We start from the raw sequence: 24,923 nt of genomic DNA on the forward strand, positions 1-24,923 counted from the left end.
AATGCAGGACACAGACAAAGGACTAAAGAGAAGAAGGAGAAAAGCAGGAAGAGCAAGGGGGCTTGATGACCCCAACCAAAGGAAGGAGTCGACGTTGAAAACTGGGGAAATAGGGGTTCTGTAAGATAGAGAAAAGAGGGAGCAGCTAGGGTTTTTTAGTTGTTTTTTTTTAAGTGTTTGACAATTGATCTGGCCTTTAAGGGTTGATTGTTGAGGGCTTTCCGCCATTTGGGTTGAGATTGTAGTTTTGTTTCATGCCGTTAAAGGTAACTTCATCACCTGACATGCTTTGATTAAGTGTGACTAGTTTATGTTTCCATAATAAAGACATAGCGGCAAATCTTTTGTTGGTATCTAAACTAAAAATGTGACGAAATAAAGTGTAGGTCAATTGGTTAAGAAGTGCTACGTATAAACCTGAAGCCCAAAATTCGATTTCACTATCCCAAAATTAAAAATAAAACAATTGACTCCGAAATGGTATTTAATCTGAAGTTTCTTTTTTTTTTTTTTTTTTTTTTTTTAAATAACAATGGAAAGGTTAGTTACCACTTTTAGAGCAGAAAACAGAGCGCGGTTAAACCCAGAATGTTCAGAAAAGTGTTGAACGGAAGGAACCAAAGTCCCAGATAAAACACCAAAGCTCCTGAGTGGCAGCTCCTCACTCTCACTTTATCATCTCAACCTCCCCCAACCACCAACCAATCCAAAGCAAACAATGCAAGCAGCTTTGGCCGTCATGGCAGCTCAGACTGTCTTGCTTTCATCCCCCACTCTCTTCTCCCAACTCCAAATCCCTAACCCTCACTCAATTTCTCCTTCCTCCTTCCATGGCGTCTCCCTCAAGCTCCCACTCAAATCCCAATCCATGTCTTTCGCTGCCGCCGCCCCTAAGCCTCTCACTGTCGTCGCCGCCACCAAGAAAGCCGTCTCTGTCCTCAAGGGCACTTCCAGTGTGGAAGGAGTCGTCACCTTGAGCCAAGAAAACGATGGTATCTTCGTATAACCCTACCCCCTTCTGTAAATGATTGTGTTATCGATATCTTTTTCCTTTTCCGACATGGGTTTTCGGAAAATTGGTTCATGTCCTTAAATGGCCAACTCTGCTAGGTTTACTCTCATATTGTTTTATGTCTAAGAGAATGGAAATGTGGAAAAGATTATGTGTTTGTTCGATATTTTCGCGGTTAATTGAAATTGAATTCTGGATTTTGGGTAGTGAGTAGCTTGTTTGGACTCAAGGCAAGAGTTTAATCTACAGATTTTCTTTTTTCTAGTTTTAACTCCTGTTTGTTGAGAATTTGAAAATGTGGGTACTCAAAATTTCCCAAACTTGGATTATATTTAATTTAGTTGAATGCTGTTTCAATTGTTCCTTTAATTGTGTGTGAGTGGTCTGATTCTGTGCTCAAAATATTGTGTTATCTGAACTCATAATCTCAGTCACATTTGATGGAGCAATGACTGCTTACTGGTGATTGTGTTTTACTGTTATCAGGTCCTACAACCGTGAATGTTCGTATTACTGGACTTACTCCCGGTCCTCATGGGTTTCACTTAGTGAGTGTTTTTGAATTAGGTTCTTCATCTGTGGATTAGTAAACTTGTTTCTAAGTGTTTTTCTTTCTTGTGAAGCATGAGTATGGTGATACGACAAATGGATGCATATCCACAGGTAGGGCTTTATATCATTTCAAGCTTAAAATTTTATGGTTATAGTATTATGTAGTTGTATTTGTGATTCTATTTTGATGCCATTCTAATGAATTTCTTTTTCCCTTACTAGGACCACATTTCAATCCTAAACAGTTGACACATGGTGCTCCTGAGGATGAAGTCCGTCATGCGGGCGACCTGGGAAACATAGTTGCTAATGCCGATGGTAATTTCATATTTTAATTCCCTTTACAAACTTGTTCTTTTCAATATCACAACCCAGTTAATGTACTAAGAGATATATTGTGGGGATGCAGGGGTGGCAGAGGCAACAATCGTGGATAACCAGGTAATCATTGAGCTGGGTAATGCTTTCCTATAAGAAAGTGTGTACCTTCTGGGCATGTTTATCTTTATTTTCATACAGGTTTTAGTTTGGTGTCTGGCATTTTTGTGTTCATTTGGTACTGTATTCACCTTAGTAGTATTTGATTACTCACATTTTGGTTTTGGCTAAAATTTGTAGATACCATTAACTGGTCCTAATGCTGTAATTGGAAGAGCACTTGTTGTTCATGAGCTTGAGGATGACCTTGGAAAGGGTAAGTACTAAGTAGTTTATAATCAACCTGTTGAAGAAACTTGTTAGTAAATTTAAAGCACGAGTGGAGAAAATTTTATATGCAATGGTTGTGCATGGTTGGAACTAGAAACTAACTCTTCTTATCCTTTTGAGCAAAGCATGTGGGTGGGTAATGACAAGAAAGTTTGACAAGAAACATTTGTTTCCTTCCCCTCCGTTTTTATTTGTTGGGGAATGCAGAGAAGCAAGTTACTACCTTTGATGTTTCTTTCTCATTCTTCTTATTTACTTCCTAATCACATTTGGTTTGCACTTGTAGGTGGACACGAACTTAGTCTAAGCACTGGCAATGCAGGCGGAAGATTGGCATGTGGTAAGCAAGAAAATTTGATTTCACATTTATTTCTCTTTTCTTTTTAATCCCTTTTCTGTTTTACTGTTTGAAAAAAAAAAGATTCTATGCTGTATGTTGTTCCTTTATCTAGTTTGTGTTGGAAGAATATGATAAATTGGTGACAAGGAATAATTTTCTCAGGAAATAGGGTAATATTTCATTATACATGGGCCTTTGTGCGTAATTTTTCCATTAGATGTAGCACATTAAATTTTCCTCTATTGTATGCTTTTCTGATGAGAGATAAACAAAAAGAAAATGCCCATGACTTACCTGTGTTAAGGTACTGTAAAATATGAAATTGTGATCAACAAGTTTGTTATGCAGAGAGCCTCAGGAAACATTATACCTTCTATTAAAATTTTATTGGGTAAATTCGGGATATAATTTATGCTTGTATTTCTGTATGTGTATATACTATAATATAGCATTAGTAACTCTTTCAAGACCTCTAAGCATTTTCTATGTTTAATAAGGGTCTTGAGAAACCTTGATATTATTAGCAATCGCTGTTATACTTGTATATATGGATGATGAGAGTTTAGTATGTTGTACTCTAATGTGAAGATGAACTAGCATCACATATAAATAATTCTAAATAAATAGACAAAAAGATATATTGGTCATATTTTTCTGTTGAGCTATATCCGAAATTTTGTAATTGTCTCTATAGTCAATAAACTAATTAATTAAAAACGTTAGAATGATGAATTCCAGTTCTTTTTTGTCCCAACTTACGGGTGGAAATTGTTATTTGGCCCAACGTGTGGATGGCTGTTGCAGTCTATAATACTGGAAGGACATAATCCAATTGATAGGTGACTTCAAATATGACATCTTTTGTTGGGCACTCAGGCATGGGTTTGGGCAAATAGTTTGTGTATGGGTCATCTGAGATACTTATATGTTGATAAATGGCTAGATCATAATGGGTGCATTCATGAAGCTGTTCTGCTTATGTAATGGTCTTCGTAATGGTTCATCAAGTCCTAGGATTAATTTCTCTCATCGTTAGCCTCATAAAGGAGGTTTTGAGAACCATTTGGAGAATCACTCTCTAGTCCTCTCTCTCCAATTAAATTGTAGTCCTAGTAAATGGTTAGTAAACAAAGGGTGCAAGGGGGATAGAGTGAGTATCTTGTGTATTTCATTGTGGTTATAGTAACGGCAGCCTACCCTTCATTATTTGTTCCATAGGTTAGTGCTCTATATGATAGGCTTTAGTAATAACGTTGCCGTTGCACATATAATGGAGAGGCTTTACATTAGGCATACAACGGCTATGCTCAACATTGGAAGAAAGGAACTAGTATATGGTTTTCTGCTCCTTACCTTCTGAGCTTATCTGTTGTACTGTGAATGTCATTGCCCAGGGGAACAATGCTTTTATGGACCAAGTTAAACGTACTATTAGTTTTGCTCCAGGTTATGGAACCAATTCCCTCATCAAAATATCCGGGGCGACACATGTATTTCAGTCATATCCTAGTTAATTAGGATGAAGTATGGTTAACTAGATGATAATTGGGAATATAGTTTCTGAGTTTTTCTGGATACCCTTGGTGCTTAGAATGTCAAAACGTAAGTTGCTTTAGTTCTACAGATGCATACTGCCTCAAGCGCCAATAGGGGTTAAAATTTCTTTTTGTCTCATCCCACAATCACTATATTCTTGCTTGTTTCCATGATTTCGTTAAATTCTCAATTTTCACTTTTCGTTGTGATCTTGTGCATGCAGGCGTGGTTGGTTTGACACCGGTGTAATTGGAACGTCCTTTCCAATCAGTTTGTTCTGAAGAATTGGCTGCTGTGGTTCTAGAGTTTCTCATATAGAGCTTAATCTATTGAGGGTGTAATGTAACATTGTGGACAAATTCATCATACCATTTGTGGAGTATTTTAATCTCAATAAACTTGAGTTGCTATGGTTACAGTATGAATGAAGAACATGCAATTGACCTTTGAAAGCAGCTAAATTGGATTTATAATGTTCTTTCATCCATAAGATTGAGCACGATTCTTGAGTTAAGTATGCGTTGTTGACTGAAGTTGCTGTGTGCACATTCGATAAAATTCGAATGGCACATTGAAGATTTTCATGGTCCATGTGCAAGGAGAACGTATAAATGAACTTCCGTTCGACAAGATTGAGCACAATTCTGTAGTGTTCTTTCCGTAGTTCACCGGATTTAGATTGTGAACGGCGTAGCTAGTCATCGAATCGAGTATGAAAACCTAACTGCTAGAAGCCTGCGTTTTATTTTTTTTTTCTAGTTTGGCACAAGGAAAAGATGAAACATGAAAAGGGAGGGAGGGTTAGTTTTGTTTTTGGTCTTTCTATTTTGGACAAGGGAAGAGTTGTAAAAGGGCAGGAGGCTCGGTTTTGCACTGTGTTTTTTCTAATTTTGGTTCAAAAGTACAACCAAAGGAGGCCGAAGTTTTTACTTCTCGGCACCTCAAGTGGCATAACAATCTGTTCAGCTGCTTGACAAAGGTTTCATCGGCAGTTCGTCACAACTCATAATAATGGAGTCCACATTAAATTCTTTAACAGCAAACATGAGTTTAGATGATTGTGTACCGTTGATTTTCTCAAGAGGAATCCATTAAACTAACAAATCCAAGCAACTTAAATTCGTGAAAATCCTAATATTTACATGCGTTGGATAAATATCAAGAATCAATGACAAATTTATATATGCTAATAAATAATAAATGCGAAAAAATAAATTAACAAAATATGAATATAACGAATTTATATTTAAACTGATTTTTAGCGAATTTCTTTGTGATTCTCTCAGTAAGAAAGTTTTGGATTGTAGAACCCTAAGATTGAGCCCAAATTCATTCTCCATGGTCCATCTTTTGATAATTAATTATATATTATATAATTAATTAGTATACCCCAAAGCCCAACCTCCAAGGTTGAGCCCAAATTCATTTTCTATGATCCATCACTCCAATTACTATCTATAAGGGACAAAGCCTTATAAAGTGATAGAACCTTTTGGTAGTGAGCAATGTAAAACAATAAACTTTCTACTCAAAATTTCCAACAACATGTGTTTATGTGAAATTATGCCGGTAAATTTGAACTCAAGGCTTCGGATATGAAAGTAAATTAATGTTTTTAACTACCGGAGCTACAAGCCGAACAATGTTAGCATTGTTGAGGCTATGCTAAGTTTTCGTAGTTCCATTGTGAACCCTCTATTAAGGTGACACTTGACACCCCGAACCCTATCCAACCCTGTTGTTGTTGATCGTGATTAGTCAACTTTAATCACGAGTTGCTTGACACCTGGGTTCCTAAACTAACAGACACAGTAGGCTTAGTAGGCTAATTAAGCCAGTATTTTTAAACAACACGTAGCTGGTGACTGGTGACTGGTCTGACTCATGCCATCATTCTGGTAAGTGTAGCCAACAAACTACTACACCTGTACCAGATCCAACAAACATCTCATCAATAGGAACTGCCCGACCTAGCTATCTTACTTAGGCATCACGGAAAATTTAAATTGGTTAAATTTCACTTTTGATCTCAGTAGTTTAGGTCAAATTTTACTTGAGTCTTTATGATTTTAGGGTAAATTTGTGACTGTAGTTTACTTAACGACACATCTACTATTCCGTCAATTTAGATTGACGGATATGACATGTGACATGTATAAGATGAGGATTTCAGTTTTTTAACTTTTTTAACTATATTAATTGGAAATCACTTTAAAATGTAAACACATAAGCCTAATCCACACAAAGATCATAAATATGGAGAAGATCAAACTCATTTTTCAAACTACTCTCCCCAACATGTTGGACTGTGATTAGGATTTGCTTGTTTTATGGTTGGGCAAAGTGGTCAAATCATGAAATGAGGCAGGTACGAAGATACAATTTGTATTTTAAGAGTGTAGTACTCAAAGGATGATAAAACATAAAGTATTGGTGAGCTTTAGTCGAATTTCTCAAATATGGAAGCTTATTTGAGGAACAATCTTGTAGATTATTTTAGTTGTATTTTAACAGTCTAAACTGTCTATCTTTTAAGTCTTTCATTTAATATATTTTCCACAACAGATATCTCAAATCGGAAACTATATGAGGATTACATATTAGTCATTTTAGGGTTTCTTGGAAGCATTATATTCAACAATTTTCTTCACTGCAATTGAATGTCTAAATAGTTTCATATTTATCTAATATTTTTTAAAGATAATAAGTTAAATATAAAATAATTCAGATCTTAAAAAAGATAAATAATGAATCCCATAAAGTGTCCTTCTAATAAGACTATTTAAAGGTTCTGATAATAGAATAGAACTATATAAAAGTATATGTATGTAAGAGCCTAATTAATATAAGATATAAGTTTGGCACAAACAAATTCCTTGTGGTTGTGGTTAGAGAGAAACCTGATCAACTCATTTCTTTTAATCAAACCTGATCAACTCATTTTATTCTCCTTATCTTATGATTAATTATGATGATAATCTTCTTTGCTATGTTGCATTAGTTATAACTTCCATCAAACACCAAGACTTTGAGTAGAGTAGTACTAAACTAAGTCATCACTATTACTAGTCCCACTAATTACTCAACCAGAAAGGGAGTTTAGAGAGAGAGAGAGAGATCTGATTCGGCAGATTGCTTTTGGCACCGTTAAAGCTTTGATTAGGGTTTTGGCTGGTGTGTAGTCAGAGACTGTATTGCTGCACTGGGTCATCTTTCGTGACGTTGGGATGTAATCAAAATAATTTGTTAGTAGTTGCATGCAATACGTATCTCCATTGAATATTTTCTTCTGTTTTTTCATTTTCTCAAAAAAATAATTAATGTATTGTGAAGATGATATATGTTTTTTTTTTTTTCCTTTTGGTAGGTAAAAATGATACAATTCCTACCTAATATTTTTGTTTTACCATGAGTCGTATCTGATACTCTTAAATTTTCCTAGCAGTGCGAGCCAACTCCTAAAAAAACTTGTTTAGTTTATGACTTAATTTGCATCCGAACACTTTAAGTGATTACTTAATTAACAAGCTATATATAGTTTTATTCATTTTTTTGTATATGAAAAAACAAACTTATTCATTTCACCTTCTTCTCATCTTTATACTTTTTTTGTTCAGTCATAACTAATCGTATCTTGAAACTATCTTATAAGAACTTTTAAACCTTAATTAAGCTAAGAGGACTTAAAATCAAGTTTTAATCAAATGTTGACTTCTAAACTAGCTACTGCATTACTACCTACATAAGTCGTCTCTTTCATCATCTCAAACACGCATCTTACGCCAATCACCAAACAGATAATTAAATACATGAACTCGGATCAGAAGGATGCAAAATAAAGGTCATCCTTTTTTTGTTGATTTTATCTTTTTCTCATGCCCACGCAACTTTTGTTTGGTGTGGAACCTGCAAAAATAGGTTAAAGTTCAAAACAGAAACCATACAGAGTCTGAGTCTGAGTAAATTCTATATCCATTATATATATATATATATATATTATCTTCTCCAAGCAGGACCTCCACTAACATCGCCTCTGCGGCTTGGATTGAAATATGCCATCCTCCTACTGGACAGATCAAGAATGCATGCTTTGCTTTCCTCCACCATCCAATGGCAACAGCACCAAATTAAAGGCTGCATGCATTTGCCCCCCTTGCATTACGTACCTCGGCCAACTGGCCACATAAATCTTTCCGTGCCAAGAATCGTTGCCCTACTATTCTTGATTTTTAAAATATAGTTACGTCATAACTAGTGGGGGCTGGATTATTCTAGCAGTGTTGGCCAAATTAGCTAGATTTAAGTAATTAATTTGGACTATAATTAAGATTTGTCAAGTAAAAGAAAAGGTGCACACAGAAAAAGAGTGAGTTTTTGTATTAATACATATATAGATAAAAACCCTATTTTGTAAGAAAATAATAAAAACTGTGTGGAAGATCAAGGAGGTTGGAGTTATTTGCAAGCAAAACTCTGATACTATATTAAACGCTCATTATATTCCAAAAATTTAAGTTGTTAGAAAATGTATCAATAATACATATCAAATTATCATAAACAAATTTTTTTATCATTTCTGCTAGTTTCAATACATCTACATCTCTATAAAAGTGAAATTCATGTGAAAGACATTTAGAAAAGTGGGTTTATATCTTTTTTGGTAAGTTATGTAGTCAGTAAATGCACCTATCTCACTCACCATAAAAAATTGAGTAAAATAAATTTAACACTACTAGTGCATATGGTTTGCTTAGCCTGTCAATGTCCAGGCATGGTGTACACTACCCACCAAAATATCATGAAGACTTTATGAGGGACACATTGTTTGGATTATATATTTCAAATCGCACAGACAGTTAGTTCACTGACAACCAAGAAAACAAAACCTAAAATAAGAAGGGGAGTGTGGTTGTTTGGCTAGCTATTATTGGTTTTTTTTTTTTGTATGAGGACGTGCTTGGTTGCAAGCAAAAGGGTTTATGAGTGGCTCACAAGTCACAAGCTTCCCACACACCCTCAGTGACATCTCAACTGTTAAAAAAAGTGGAGTGACTATCAAGTCCCCCACAATACTTCATCACCTTCCTTGTAAAGAATATCACATTATTACTCAATTGACAAAACTATTGAATTGGATTATTAGGGTCCCCCCACCACACACACGCACGCACTTTTCTCCAACTCCAAACAACGTGCCCAACAAGTTGCAATCACCAAATATAAATTCGGATAAATATGTGCACCATGCTATAGTTTTATTCCTTTTTTTTTTTTTCTCTCTCTCTCTTAGGGAGCTTTCTTTGACCACTCAAACCATACATATTGAGCTAACTCTCTGTAATGTTGGCGTAGAGAGTATGGCACCTTTTCATCAATCTATAGACGGTCATCACTGGTTGTCGATGCCTTAAAAATGACAAAAGGATTAATGACTTTCACAATGAGAAGCAATCCACATGGTTAGGGGGTGTAAGTTATAACTGAATTTTTTTTACTTCAACCAAACCAATCCTATATTTATAATTTTGACATTAAATAACTAATTTTGATTTTTTTAATAATTTGAAAAATGCAATAAACGTCTAACTACATTTTCTGAAATTTTATGTTTATTATATATTTACCATGAATGAGAAAGCAATGTATGAGTATCATTTTCGTTCTTGACATATCCTCGTTCACCATAGCACACAAGGAATGAAAAAATAAATAGATTTCCTGTTGAAAATATGTGTTCCATTTGCAATTTCAACAAGTTATCATTATCAAGATTTTTCTCATACCTAAGCAATTTAGGTATCATTCCCGCATAATTATCTCATATCATTCGTTTTTAAAATTTAAGTAAAGATTGAACAACTAGATCGAGAAACATTAAAATCAAAATGCTTTATGGTATGTCGACTTCTAGTTCGATGCCTTATCGTGTAATCCATTCCGAAAATTTACGTAAATCCCTTGTCAGTATTGATGCAGATACTGGTGGCTTCAAAATTTTGACATGATTAATAAATCTCAAAATATATAATGAATATGTCATCCCCTAATGAAAATTGTCTGTTCCTTTTCTTCTTCAGTGATGAAAAAGGATAGGAATCAAGCACTAATTAATATATGTAAGAGAATACATATATATTCTTCCACTTGAGTTAGAAGTCCCTCTAAACATATTTTATCTTGGTTGAGTGGTTGAGTTAGATGAGCCATGTGATTATAAATGTGCCTTGGCTTCACATACGAATCAGGACCCAAATATATGCTCCGATATTTTGTTGGGTTATAATAATTAAGCAGAAAATGACATGAGAATATTGATGCAAAATATGAACATATTTTACTAGGGTTGTAACTCTGGCAAAATATTCAATCTAAATTGATTGGATGACAAATGAGATTCTAAAGAAAAGTAAATCTTTGAAGTTGATGCAGCCACATTTTTCAGTCCTAGTCATTTTATGACTAATGAGTTGAGCCAAACCCTTTCTATTTAGCATAAGGGCACATAAATTAAAGATGATATTACCGCAAATTACATCCATTGGACCATATATATATAGCTTTATTCTCTTCAAATATTCCATGTTTTTCCGTAATCTTTCTCGAGTAATCTCAGTACAGATTGGCACAGAGAGGAAAATATCTTATTTTTGGTACAAACCACCTTCCTTTATGCTTTACGAAAAACAGCAACAGCAGCAGCACTTAGCAGCATCACATAGTAGTACTTAACTTACGTGCCTCACACGAGTAAGCACGTTTATCTGTTACGCCAAGAATATTCTGCCTTCCTTTGCCTGCTCATTGCCTCACTGCACGATCCCCTTAATACCTATTTGGATGTCATATCCTTTTATACTTTTTCTTTCTACAAGGAAAACAATCAAGAGTTTCATCCTTTCATCAAGTATAAGATGTTATAAAGGTAACTTTCACAAATGCACGTAATCACCTACAAATTATATGTATCAAATATACAAGAGTTGTTTTCGCACCCACGAAAAGGATCATTTAAAGCGCATATACTTAGTTCCTATTTGGCCACCCTAGCAAGTAATTTACCAGTTTACTTGAAACCATGCCACATGGTATTGTTATTATTTCACTCAAACTACAACATGTGCATTTTGCATTTTATTAATATACTTTAGTAGCGTGGAGATGTCAAGTTTGTCACTCACTCATATTATAACACATGAAATGGTAACATCATGTGACCGTGTGTCCAACACTCACGAAAATTTCTCTGCCCTAAAGGTGTAATTGTGATTTTGAACAGTCATCATATAATAGAACTTAAGAATAAATTACACTTGGGGCATGTTTACTTACATAATATTGAGATAAGAAAGAATGAACATGAGAGGAATTAGTATGGGATAGACAACTCCTCTATGTTAATGGAATACCTTCATTGTTCAGGTATCAGGTATGTCATACCCAGTTTTAGGTACGTAGTATAATCCAATCAACAATCAAATTGAAGGACCTTTTGGTTTTTTTAATAGCCTTGAAGATATTCCTGCCGCTTTTCTGTACCATAACTCCGGACTACAAGTTTCGGGGCAAGGTTTGGAAAAACGAGTAATCCAAGAATAAGAAACAAAGTGGAAATTCTATTAAGAAGCTTCCAAATATCTTTATTGACTTTGGAATATATGGTGTTTCAGGGACTAGTCCTTAATTTTAGAGGGAAATTCGAAAAAAAATTATTTGTTCAACATCTTTTTCCCCTTATCTTTTGAATAAGGTGTTTTTTTTCCCCTATTTTTCTATAGGAATATCGGTGCGCCCATTCTATGGGTCACTTAGTAATACGGTCTAATGATATTCTTCTTCACTTGTAAGTGAGAGATTTCAGGTTCGATTCTCACCAAAGGTGAATTTGAACCACATTATTGTTAGCTCATTGTGAGACTAAGCCCACCCTATTTCCCTTAGTGTAAATACTATCGTTTGTTTAAAAAGAGAAAAAAAGAAAGAAAAAAAAAGCAAACACCACAGTTGCATGGAGGTTCTCGTTACCGACTAGAGAGGAAGAAAGGCACATATATGTGCTTGTCGGTTAGATGGGTTCCTTACACATTCTCTGACTGACAGTGTTTCACACTTCATATATAAGTATATTTTCAGACCAACAAAAATAAATAAAAACCTGAGAAGAATTTCAAGGTTTTCCAAAAAGGAAATTAGGATTTTTATGGGCCCACTCTGTATTGTAGTGATATTAGTACTTCAGTAAAATGGAGCAGTCTTGTAACTCTCAATTCAAAGACCCTGTATATACAAAATTTAGTTGTACACGACAAAAGTTACCTTTGAATAATTATTTATGTTAATTAATTTAATTATGATAAAATAAACAGACGAGTGCGATATGATTCCAGTAAATAATAATAATGTTGTTGTAATGTGAAGAAAAACCTAAAATTATGATTATATTTGCAGTCTTATTAAATTAATAATTTAATAACGTAATATGCCAAATATGTATTTGCACAACAAATGCATTCTTCTTAATTAACTAAAAATATGGTTCTAAAGACTAAGTTACTCTCGTTGATTAGTTGAAAAACTATAGTGATTGAGGAAAGCATGAGAAATGATACATACCAAACAAATAATGTAGCGGATGAGGAAGGGGCCTCCTTGGGAATAAACAAGTGGGTCAACAGGTACATGAACCACTAGATGAAGTCCCGAAGAAGGTACCTAAACTTTGATGATTATTCTCAGATTTCACTTTGATTTTAAAAGTTTTACTCCTCAACATTTACAGAGAGTTCGTTGTGACTTGTGCCACTTGCATTGTTAATTTAAAAAATAGTCAAACATCGAATAAAAATTTTAAAAATTCAAGGATGTTTTGGAATATCATATACTCAGTATTTTAAACGTTAAATCTTGTTTTTTATATTATCATAAACATCTCATATATGTACTGTAAAAAAATCCCCTAAAAAACTAGCATAATAACAAGCTTTTGTATTGCAATTGAATTAGTTTAATCCTATATACTTTTAGTCTTAGTAAGAGCTAGTCCAGAATCGTGCAATATGTTAAACCCACCCCCCCCCCCCAAGTGTTTGCGACCATTTACAAGAGTTAATACCGAAACAGACAATTTCGGATGCCCTCAAAAGAGACTCGCGCCCCTTCTGAAGTTCACAAATCCGCTCTTGTAATCGATGAACCCCCCCTCCCCCCCCCCCCCCAACACACACACACACTTTTCTTCCTCCTTTGGTAGGTCCTAATATGTTAAACCCCCCCCCCCCCGGTGAGCGTTTGCGACCATTTACAAGAGTTAATACCGAAACAGACAATTCCAGATGCCCTCAAAAGAGACTCACACCCCTTCTGAAGTTCACGAATCCGCTCTTGTGATCGATGAAACCACCCCCCCCCCCCCCCCAAAAAAAACACTTTTCTTCCTCCTTAGGTAGGTCCTATTTTCAAGAGGTTAATTGAATAAGTTGCAAAGCAAGTCTTTATTTTGTTGTTAAGGAACCATGCACGTTAAGTTGAAAAAATCAATTTAATCAAAGATTTATGGCTCTTTTGAAACTGTTTTTAAAATAATTAAGAGTGATTTTAAAGAAAATATTTTTTTGATTTCAAAAGCACTTATCTTTCCACTAAGGTTTGGTTTCAAATTCATTTTCATCAAAAGCATTTTCAATCATTTAAAAACAGTTCCAAACAAGCCCATAATAATGATAAAGATCGATGAAGTTGATGATCTTGGTCATGATAAAAGTTGGTAATCTAGTGTGAGAATGTGAGTGTTGATCACAATGAAAAGGTAAGGACTTTGTATTTATCTATAAAGAACTGAGCTATTTCTTTTATTGCCAATTAATTTAGGGTGGAATCTTAAATTTTCATGGTATCAGAGCATGTTGTCTCATGTGTTAAGCCGAACAATCATTTGTGCTCCACATCACATAATACTTGTTCACTTATTTGGCTTGTGTGTCACCGCACGTAAGGGGCGTGTGAGATCATGGAGTATGTTTTACCAAATCAAAAAGTTAAGAGACCTAGCATGTGCCTAATTTAAAGAGTTGGACTACTCTCATTATCGCCATTGCCAATAAATTTTAAGAAAAAACCTCAACTTTCTTGCTTAGGTCAATTTAGTCCGAGTAATTAGTCTCTGTTGTGATGTATTAGGAATTATTTCATCATTTCATCTTAAAACTAATGTGAACACACTCATATTTTCAAAATTTACTTTATTTATAATTGACACCATCGCAGGTCAATATATGTTTATTCTCTCGTTGTTATTCAATTATACACTAGAGTGGTGGTATATACGCACTATTTTCTTCCAGATTCCCACATGATCTACCTCAAAAATCTCATGACCGACTATGTAAAATACCCCAAGAAATTTTGTTTATATTTTTTAATACAGTTTCCGTGGTCCAAAATATATATATATGCTTTCACATGGAAGTGTTATAACTGATGCCGTATTATATTTCTGTTTCCAAACCCTCTTAACCCCTTTTTATACATCAACTTTTATGTGATAATCGAACCCTTCTTTAGAATAATTGGAGGTTCCCAATTGAGCTAATAATGGTCCAATATACTAGAGATAAAGTTTTAGATTTCCGCTCACGCATCCTAGGTTTGAAACTTCACTTCTCCTCTTCCCTTCCCTTTAATAGTGATAAATTAAAATAATAATAATAACAATGGACTTGAACTGTAAATAATTTTCTCAGCATGAAAAATAATTATATAGGACTAATTATGTTTCAATAAGATGTAGTCATGAGTTTTTATTTTTATTTTTGTTTGTCAAACTGCCTTGTATTTCAAATGACTTTGATTGGCAACTGACCTTCAATTCAAACTTGAAAAAAAAAAAAAAAAAAAAACAACAACAACAACAATGGGTACCCATTAGAATTGGTATCGAACTTGTCATTCACGGAAGTCAAATCTAAAATGTCTAACATACAAATAGAGAAGAATACCACTAGTGCTAGCTAACCTTCAGACTTAATCATATGCATTAGTTAGTTCTTAATAACTCAAACAAACAACAAGTGGCCTTTTACCACAGTGGTGGAAAGGGTGTTGAGCCCTTTCATGACGGCGTGAGTTCAAACTCCGTCGGTGACTAATCTAACGTCTAATCTAACAAAATCTATTTTCTGACAACAACAACAAATACAAATACAATAAAAAAAATAAAAAATAAAAAACCCTCAAACGAACAATTAAGAATGGTTGAATTAATTAACAAATAAATGAAAAAGAGGGTATTTTGTAGACATCACAAATTAATTAGCTGCAAGTGCACTCAAACTACTGCTTTTAAACAAGATAACATAACTAGCTAGCTAGTCACAAAATGCCCGTTTGCATATATACTTGTATTGTATGGTAAACATGCCCTACTTATATATCACTTAACCAAAGCCTACTTGACGTAGGCACTAAATTACTTGTGCACACTACTAAAATGATGTATAGATCCCTTTCTTTTCTTGCTAGGCTGGGCGCTTGGTGGGTTAATGATAAATTATTTTAGATGTTAATTTGACACTGTCACGTGATGTTAATAATTTCATCCATAGGTCATAAAATGAGTGGACGACAAGTTTATATTTAAGGTATAGTATTCATAAATAAGACAAGTATTATAGTATGACTGAACTGACAATACTACATAGCGATGTTACGGTCAAAACGGAAGCTTTCTCGCTTCGTTGGTGCTGCAGCCTCATTCATATATGTAGGTACTATCTAGAGCTATATGTGTAGGCTATTGGTATACATTGGGCACGAGCTTTAGATGAATGAGCAAGTGACATAGAAAGATTAGTTGAGAGAAAAAAAAAGTAATAAGGAGTTTGCTTGAAAGGTGCCCGAATCTCCCATTACTCAATGTATATGAAGATGTAGTGCTGCTTTTCTTTAACAAGACATGATGTGAATGAGGTGTAGCCAGCTTTTAACGTGCAATCCTCCTTTGCTTTAATCGGTGTGTTTATTCGTGACTTAGTTGGCTTACTATGTGATATGAGAAAGAGAGTGTGAAACTGACTCCAAACGTTTGTACCAACCTTTCTTGAACTGTCTCCGTTCTAAATTTAATTTTAGTTTCCTCGATCTCTCTCCCTCTTTCTCTCTCTAAAATTCACTAACACACTCTTAGTATTATTGTGTAAGCAATAAACAATGGAGGAAATCAAATCTTTTTGCCATGCACTCCGACGAGTCATATATTTTAGTTTAGCTATAAAACAACAAACCCACCACCTAATCATTAAAAGTCTACACATCTACCTTTTAATACTCGATCGAGTAACACTATTATATATTTACTGACTATATTATAACTACATATGTAAAAAAAATTTATCATGACAAAGGATAACTACATTAATAAATCTTATATATACGTATAAATTTGACTTTAAAAAGAGATTTGATGAACAATATGAACAGTAAATTTCTATATTTCTTCCTTTTTCTCGCTAACCCTCTCATGATGGTAGAGGAGAGAACATGACTCCAATTGAAATAATGTGTTGACGTACAATATATTCGCTTGAAAGTAGAACAAACTTTTCTTGGTAGTAACACTTCGAAGGTTGGAAACGCAAGGAAGATTTTGGTGGTAGACTTATTTATGGTTAACTGTGAGCGGAGGGGCGGCTTTTGACCCCACAAAACTTTCTTGCCATTCACTATATATAACAACAGCACTCACTCCTCTTTCCTTGCTTCCCTTCATTGCTCTCTCTCCCCTCCCTCTCACTCCCTCTTAGCCCTTCCTTTTCTTAGTTCACATCAAACCTCTTTCACGGTTTCCTCTCTCTCCTCTAATTTCTTTCTCTTTGGTCAAAACCAAATTCTGGGGTTTTTGTCTGTGAGCATGGAGGGCCAAGAAGAATTAGTCGTGACTAATGAGCAAGCGTCACAGATGATCATGATCAAAGGCAAGCGTACCAAGCGCCAGAGGCCTCAGTCCCCGAATGGGGTAGTCACCGCGGCGGTGACCTCTAGCTCATCGAGTGCCTGTGGCGTTGCTACCATTGGAGGAGGAGATCACGAGTACAACTATTATGGAAGTTCATTTACATCTCCCACAACTTCTAGTGAGATTTATGAGAGCACGGAAGAAGAAGAGGACATGGCAAATTGCCTAATCCTCTTGGCTCAGGGTGATCATGGTAATCCAAAGCAGATCATTGAAGAAAGATTAGCACAAAATATTAACATGGGCAAGGCTGGTTTTTTGGTCTATGAGTGCAAAACATGCAACAGAACTTTCCCTTCATTTCAAGCACTTGGTGGCCATAGAGCAAGTCACAAAAAACCGAAGTCCATGAGCAGCACGGAGGAGATAATAAAAAAATTGCCACCACCAGCGGCTGCGCCACCAACCCTCCATTCCATCACAGCAACAACTTTTGAGAAATTTGAAGATCAAAGCAAGCAGTTCATCAAATATAAGAGCAGCCCATCTCCTGCAATTCCAATCCAAATAGGTAACAAGCCTAAGATTCATGAGTGTTCAATCTGTGGGTCTGAGTTCACATCTGGTCAGGCACTTGGTGGCCACATGAGAAGGCACAGAACAGCATCTGCGGCAACCAATAGTAACTCTACTAGTGGTGGACCTGGTGGTGCTACTGCTACACATGTGGCTGTGAGTAATAGTAGCAATGATATGATTGGCACAAGTACCAAACTGCAGAGAAATGTTCTCCCACTGGATCTAAACCTTCCTGCACCAGAAGATCATGATCATCATCACCATCACCATCATCGTGAGTCTAAGTTTCAGTTTGTGCCTACCCAACAAACTACCCTTGTCTTCAACGCCCCTGCTTTGGTGGATTGTCAGTATTAAGAGAGAAAAAAATAAGAAAAGAGAGAATCTTTTATTAGTAGATCATCTCAATGTGAATTATAAGCATTGTTATTTTCAATTTTTACTGTTGCTGGATATTTTTTGTGGAATATAAATTCTTTGATCATTCTTTCTACTTTTTAATTTTTTTAACTATCATATGTTAGATCATGTAATAGATGTGAATAACATCAATTGACCAAGACAATACAAATTCCTCGCACCAAACCTCTTATTCTTGTTCATATAAATCAGAGTAATTCAATTAGAATATTACTTTGTCACTCAGAAATGGTTGGATCATCTAAATGGTTGAAGTTGAATACTTTGAGTAAGTAAGTGGTTAGTGTTCACGGTTGCCTTTCATTCACGAAAAGTGAGTGATGAGGCATCTTTTTCTTTTTACAATTTTCCTCCCTTTTTCTATGTTCCTTTTTTAAGTGGGAGAGCTATGCACATAAACACTATGAGAGAGAGAGAGAGAGAGAGAGAGAGAGAGAGAGATGGAAAATGTGGTGGCAGCGGCTAAGGGCTAGGGTTGGGCAGCAGTGCAGCATCCAGCACCACAACCAAATGTCATGGATTAGGTTCCACCTCCTCCTCCTTGAATTGGTGTTATAATAATAATGATAATAATAATAAAACTAAAAACCTATAAAAGCTCTCTCCCTCTCACTTCACAGTCTGTTCCATTAAATGACAAGAAGTAATGGATAGCAAAGCAGAGTTGGCAACTGTCATGCCACATGAATCCACCTGTATCTCTCTCTCATTCTCATTTTTTTAGCTTAATTCATAATAAACAACAATAGTAATCAATTTCTATGTTAATTTTACGAACCATCTTAGGGAGAAATATTTCATATCTTTGGAAAACAAGTCAGTATATCACGTATTATAATATAAAATAAAGAAATGATATATTTTCAGTGTGCATGTATTTACTTATATTACAACATATGATGCATCACTTTGCATTCTGAATACACGAAAAAAATCTATCTAACCGAGGTTTTTTAGTTAGTTCCAAGCCTAACGCATATTATTATACATACACAACACAAACACTCTCTAAACAGTTGTACCTAATTTACCAAATTGTGCTGCTGTGTGATCCCTTACTTTGCAAGTCACTTCAACTATATTTTTGATAATCAATCATCATCTCTCCCTAGTGGGGCCCACACCATGCCACATTCATTGATATTCCCAAGAGAGATACTCCAGCTCTCTCACACCACACACTCTCCTTTGTTTTTAGGGTTTGGCTAGCTAGCTAGCTTCGACTTATCCAATCTCCACTCTCACTCCACTCTCTTTGTGTATGCTTCGTTAGGTCCCACAATCCCCTCATATATTTGTTGTGATAGCTCACTGCTTTTCAAATCATCAAGTTCTCCATCATTTACACTTCCTCTTTCTTTTACCATGTACATGTCAAAGAATTTCCTCCTCTTTTTTTTTTTTTTTTTTTTCGTGGAACTTTTCACATCATCAAGTTCTCCATCATTTACACTTCCTCTTTCTTTTACCATGTACATGTCAAAGAATTTCCTCCTCTTTTTTTTTTTTTTTTTTTTCGTGGAACTTTTCACATCATCAAGTTCTCCATCATTTAGACTTCCTCTTTCTTTTACCATGCACATGTCAAAGAATTTCCTCTTTTTTTTTTCCAAAAAAAAAAAAAAAAAGAATTTCCTTTTCCATATATGTCACATTTTCAAGAAAAACAATGCTTGGGCTGTTCAAGGATGTGCAGGAATTTTTTTACTCAAAATTCTTTGTGTTTAAACTACAACGCTTTGTATTTATGATCAAAGTCATTCATATTATAAATCACTATGTAAAGATCATCTTTACAAAAGGTGAATTAAAAATAAGGTCATTTAGAGTATTTTAGCAAATACATAGACAATTCGTAATACTTTTACCAATTTCGTTCATCTGTTTTTGTACAGTTCGATGAATAAACAAACTTAGTTTAATTGACTTTTTTGTAGGCGATCTTTATAGAGTGATTTATAATATGAACAAGTTTGATCATAAACACAGAGTTCTATAAATCAGCAACAAACAACTTTGAGTAGGAACTTCAACTCATCCTTTGAGTAGTCAAGCATTGTTATGCAACCCTAGCTAGACTGGTCCAAGTATTATCTACGAAGATGTCAGTTAACATAGGCCAAATCCCGGCCGGATGCAAGTGAATCAACTATAAAATCTTTTAACATGAAATTTACATCATATTTATGTATGTATGGACAATTTGTGATTAGTATTTACGTGTCTACAACGATTTGTCATTGGTATATGCTTGAATATAAATTATGAATTCAATGAGAGTGTTACTTTCACACTACTAGCTTAACTTGTGGAGAGTTTGCTAAGTGCACGTTTTGGTGAATGGTGTGAAGTGAAGCAAGTGGACATATTGCGTGAGAATGGAGGTGTCCAAATGCACTTAGAGAGGGGGGAAATCATTGACATTGGCACATGTAGCAGGGAGGTTACCTTGTCATATATCCTCTCCCATTATTTCTCTCCACATTTAAATATTCATTATATGCTCAAAACGAGCTAACTAACTTAATTAATTAATAGTTCGACTTTGCTTCTTTTATAAAAGATTCTCCTTATTGGCTGATCCACCAAATTATCAATCATATAGATTATGAAATAGTTTATTATGAATAAAATAACAAGGTCAATAAGGTTATGCTTAGCTAATGTCAAATTTTCATTATAAAAAATAAATAAATAAAAAACCATTCCAATCGTATTATGAGGCCGTAAGGCTATGCTTAGTTTATCTTACACTTAGTCAATAGTGTGACTAGCTATTAATCTACTCGTATTTCACATACAATATGATTCACTAAAAATACATTAATTACTAATATTTAAACCATCAAATATTTTACAAAATATTGCAATCCTCTATTTTTTTACCAAACAAGCATATATAAATGAGTGTTCATTCAAATATCCGACAAGTATCTTAGAATTTCTTGAAAACTTAAAACATAAAATGAAAGTGATCTGTTTTCTATCAAAATGAGAGTCGCAATCCTTAGTCATTTTCTTAAATAAATATTAAAAAAAAAACAAAAAAAAGTCACAAAACCACCTAGCTCACCTAGTTTGCTTATGTCTACCTAGACGTGATAGGCAGACGCCTAGACGCCCCTTTTTATATTTTTTTAAACTGCTAGGGATTAATCGCAAGAGTGGCTACGCGGCCTTAAACGGAGCCTTTTAGAATACTGGTCCTATGAATACCAAACATCTCTATCTCCATAAAGATGGCCTAAATTATGCCTTTTCTTTTTTTCTTTCTATTTTTTCCTAATAAATAAGTAGATGCCCATTAATTAGCTTATATGTAAAGATGCGATACTTTAACTCAAAGTCATAAACTCTAAGTCATTTTAGAAATTTTAAAAAAAAAAAAAAAAAAAAAAAAACCTCATATTTTCTAATTCTCATGGAAATATATTTTCGTTCTTCTTATGGCGGCTCGTATTAGAAAATAATTTTTTTGAAGAGGATGTGAGTCCCTATAGCTCACAAGACAGTGGTAGTATAGTGCCGATCAAAAGATTAATTGGAGTCCTCCCCAAAAAATAAATTTTGGATGAGTCCGTGATGAATCAACGTGCTGCCGGAGGCTTTACAATTATTCGTGATGAGTGGGGAAATCTTATTTTGTGCAAGAAATCTTGGTAGTTTTACGATTTCCATTGTGGAAGTTGCGGTGCTACATGATGCCTTAAAATTTGCTGCTCAATAAAACTACAAAGATGTACAAGTGGAGGGAGATTCTACATTGGTCATTGATATTATAGTAGTAGAGATTATTCAGTGTGCTCGAAATACGGGCACATACGTCATATACAAGTGGAGAGACACTTAAAAAAAAAAAAAAAAAAAAAAAAAACTTATCTCAACTTATACAGGGCCGGTCCAAAGATTTTTGAGGCACGGGGCGACGTAAAAAAATATGCCCTCATTTCGTATAAAAAAAACATTTGTTTTCACACGTAAGATATTGATAAAATTATATTTAGAAAAACACTTCAAACTCAATAATTTATAAACACGGAATAATTAATTTATCTTGTATCAAGAGGAGGAACCTAAAAAACTTCGGCCTTCCAAGTAGATAGATTATGAGTTTTGTTTTCATATGAACTTTTAAAGTGTTTTTGAATAAATCGTGAGTTATTTTTTCTTATTTACTAACCTCATAAATATAAGACTAAAAAAATATTAATGTTGTTAAGTCTTTAAGGATATGTATAAGTAATGAATGGACACTGAATTAAACATTTTGATGGCACGTAATATTATTTGCAAATTTGGCCTAAAAATTTAGTCTACGCATTACTCTTTGCTGAAGATTAGACTTGAATTGGAATGGATATTTAAAAATAGCAACTCACATAACTACTAGCTAGTAAATAAATTAACAACCAAACAAAAATTTGTAAAAATTGAAAAAGAAATAAACATGCACATGGCATTTCGAACTTAGGACCTTTCGCTAATTTTAAACAACAAAAACCATTGCTTCTAATTACTTCTTGATCATTTAGCCAAATTTTATAAATTTATACTGTTGTGAAAAGATATTTGTAAAAATGGGAATGTAAATAAGCACACATGGTGTTTTGAACCAAAGACCTCCTCATTCATTTTAAACAACAAAACCACCGATTCTAGTTAAATTTCTTTGTCATTAAACCAAATTTTATAAATTTATACTCTTATAAAAACATATATAAATATATCACCCTAATAATTTTGGTGCCCTAATTTTTTTGAGCCCTGGACAGTCACCCTGCCTGCACTGGGCCTGGGGCGGGCCTGAACTTATATAATAACATATGACATATCACCCCACGGGAGTTGAAAGTTATATTTAAAAGCATTATTTTGTTGTTATAAAATTTAACTTCTATCTTTTGAAAGTATGTATTCGGAAAGACAAACTTCGTTGTTGGTGCAATTACAAAGTTAAGACACTATCGAGTACCACAAAAAAAAAGTTTAAAAAAACCATCACCAATCACAGCGAGGTAGCACAATATCGACGCATAAATTGATCCATCCACGCACGTCCTAATGAAAACGAAGTGTTTTTGTCAGTTTTGGCTCCCATGTTATGAAGTGTGACTACTTGTGGACACTTCTCACTTCACATACTTGAATTAGATATATTGAAATAGTAGTGTGGCGTGCTCTCCAACTTCGCACAGCTGTATGGTCACGGGCTGCTAGCTCCTCCAATGGCATAGCATGCAAGGCTAAGCTATCTAAAGCAAAGACACCCAAAAAGGATACTTTTAGTGGCATTGACATGAACATACATATATTTATATATACAATACAGGATTAGGATTCGGGAATACGCACTTTTGAATACATTTTGACACCTATTTTGTAAGGAGCACTTCGTAACATATTTCAATGAGTTGAACTATCTGTATTTTAGTACATCCTCATATGTCATCCTCAAAAAATTAGACAAATCCAAAACCATTAACACGCTCATTTGTACTGAAGAAAATAGACAAATATGGTTGTACAAAGAAACACTAAATTTAATCCAATGATCATATGGTTTCGGATTTGAGTGATTCTTTTATAGATATGATTTTTGAGAGAAAACCTAAAATATACATGGTTCTGATTGCTGAAATACAATACGGAACACTTCGTAAAAATGTATGTCAAAAGCGTGTGTCTGGAATCCTAACCCATATATATATATATATATGGCTATTTTTTGCTTAGAGACAAATTAATTAATTAAACTTCTCTAATTAGCTGTCACACCGTCCATAAATGGGTATTTGCCGGCCATTCTTGTTGCAATTGAAATTGCAGTCAATTGCTGGCTTAATTACTCGAACTTTTAATCACATTAGACTTAACTAAATTATTTAAAAACAAAATTAGTTAATCGGGTCTTGCATGAGTGTGGCACCTAAGTTGTGATCTTTTTGTTTATATTTCTTATGGCTGTCATTATTTGGTTTGGTGAGATATTATGTATCTAATCACTACTAATCAGCCTGTTAACTTATTTTTAGTGGGTTAGGTTTTTTCATGGTATAATTTGTATTTCATTGACTGAAAAGAAAAAAAAATACTAAAAATATAACTTTAGCCTCTGAAACTTAATTTTTTTCATATAAAACTCTACATAAGTTTTTTACTCCGATAAAACTCATTGACTAGATTCCACATCAGCAAATTCATTAATTATATTTGACTTTACACATTTCAAAAATATATATATTATGCCTAAAATACCCCTATTTGAATGTTTTCTGTACACAATTAATTCTATACGGATTGTAAAGAAGATTTAATGATTTTACAAAAATAAAAAAATAATAAATTTATTGCCTAATATATAATAACAATAAAACATGCCTAATATATGTAATAACACATGCTTAGTTCAGTCAATCAAATTATATTTTACATATAAATGTAAGTATTTCACACACAATATAACAAAAAAAAAAAAAAAACATGCATGATATCATAAAAATTCATGCAAAATAATTCACCTACAAAAAAAATATTATTTGATTCAGTGTACCTACTATATATTTAAATTTTAAAATGTTAGATGCTTAAAAAAAAAAATAAAGCAAATTAATTTACCCAATAAATGTAAATACATGCAAAATAATTTACCTACATAATAAAGCAAGCCCAATAGATGCAAAATAATGTACCTACATAAAAAATAATATTTTTTTATTCAATACTAGTTTACCTATTATTTGTACATATAATAATAAAATGTGCCCAATATATGATACATACAAAATAAAATACCTACATAATGAAGAATGTTATTTGATTCAAAATTAATT

The 24,923-nt window shown here is 34.0% G+C and overlaps 2 protein-coding genes across 2 annotated transcripts; both read left to right on the plus strand.

Annotated features, from left to right (window-relative positions):
• The first annotated feature begins 550 nt into the window (after window positions 1–550).
• Window positions 551–4,603, plus strand: CSD2 (copper/zinc superoxide dismutase 2). The gene is made up of 8 exons (XM_068481703.2): window positions 551–992; window positions 1,499–1,560; window positions 1,636–1,675; window positions 1,787–1,882; window positions 1,974–2,005; window positions 2,183–2,258; window positions 2,559–2,612; window positions 4,372–4,603. Exons 1-8 carry the CDS (start codon window positions 719–721, stop codon window positions 4,395–4,397), a joined length of 660 nt encoding a protein of 219 aa, XP_068337804.2. The 5' UTR covers window positions 551–718; the 3' UTR covers window positions 4,398–4,603.
• A 12,281-nt stretch (window positions 4,604–16,884) lies between these two features.
• Window positions 16,885–18,157, plus strand: LOC137743634 (zinc finger protein ZAT5-like). Its single transcript, XM_068483561.2, has one exon. It carries the CDS (start codon window positions 17,050–17,052, stop codon window positions 18,028–18,030), a length of 981 nt encoding a protein of 326 aa, XP_068339662.2. The 5' UTR covers window positions 16,885–17,049; the 3' UTR covers window positions 18,031–18,157.
• The last annotated feature ends 6,766 nt before the right edge of the window (window positions 18,158–24,923 follow it).

Source organism: Pyrus communis, chromosome 11 (genome assembly GCF_041283825.1).
Source record: "Pyrus communis isolate YQ-2024b chromosome 11, ASM4128382v1, whole genome shotgun sequence".
NCBI lineage: Eukaryota > Viridiplantae > Streptophyta > Magnoliopsida > Rosales > Rosaceae > Pyrus > Pyrus communis.

Coding starts and splice junctions, on each gene's coding strand:
- CSD2 (XM_068481703.2), top strand. CDS start 719: ATGCAAGCAGCTTTGGCCGTCATGGCAGCTCAGACTGTCTTGCTTTCA. Junction 1,883..1,973: donor CATAGTTGCTAATGCCGATG/GTAATTTCATAT, acceptor GTGGGGATGCAG/GGGTGGCAGAGGCAACAATC. Junction 2,613..4,371: donor AGGCGGAAGATTGGCATGTG/GTAAGCAAGAAA, acceptor TTGTGCATGCAG/GCGTGGTTGGTTTGACACCG.
- LOC137743634 (XM_068483561.2), top strand. CDS start 17,050: ATGGAGGGCCAAGAAGAATTAGTCGTGACTAATGAGCAAGCGTCACAG.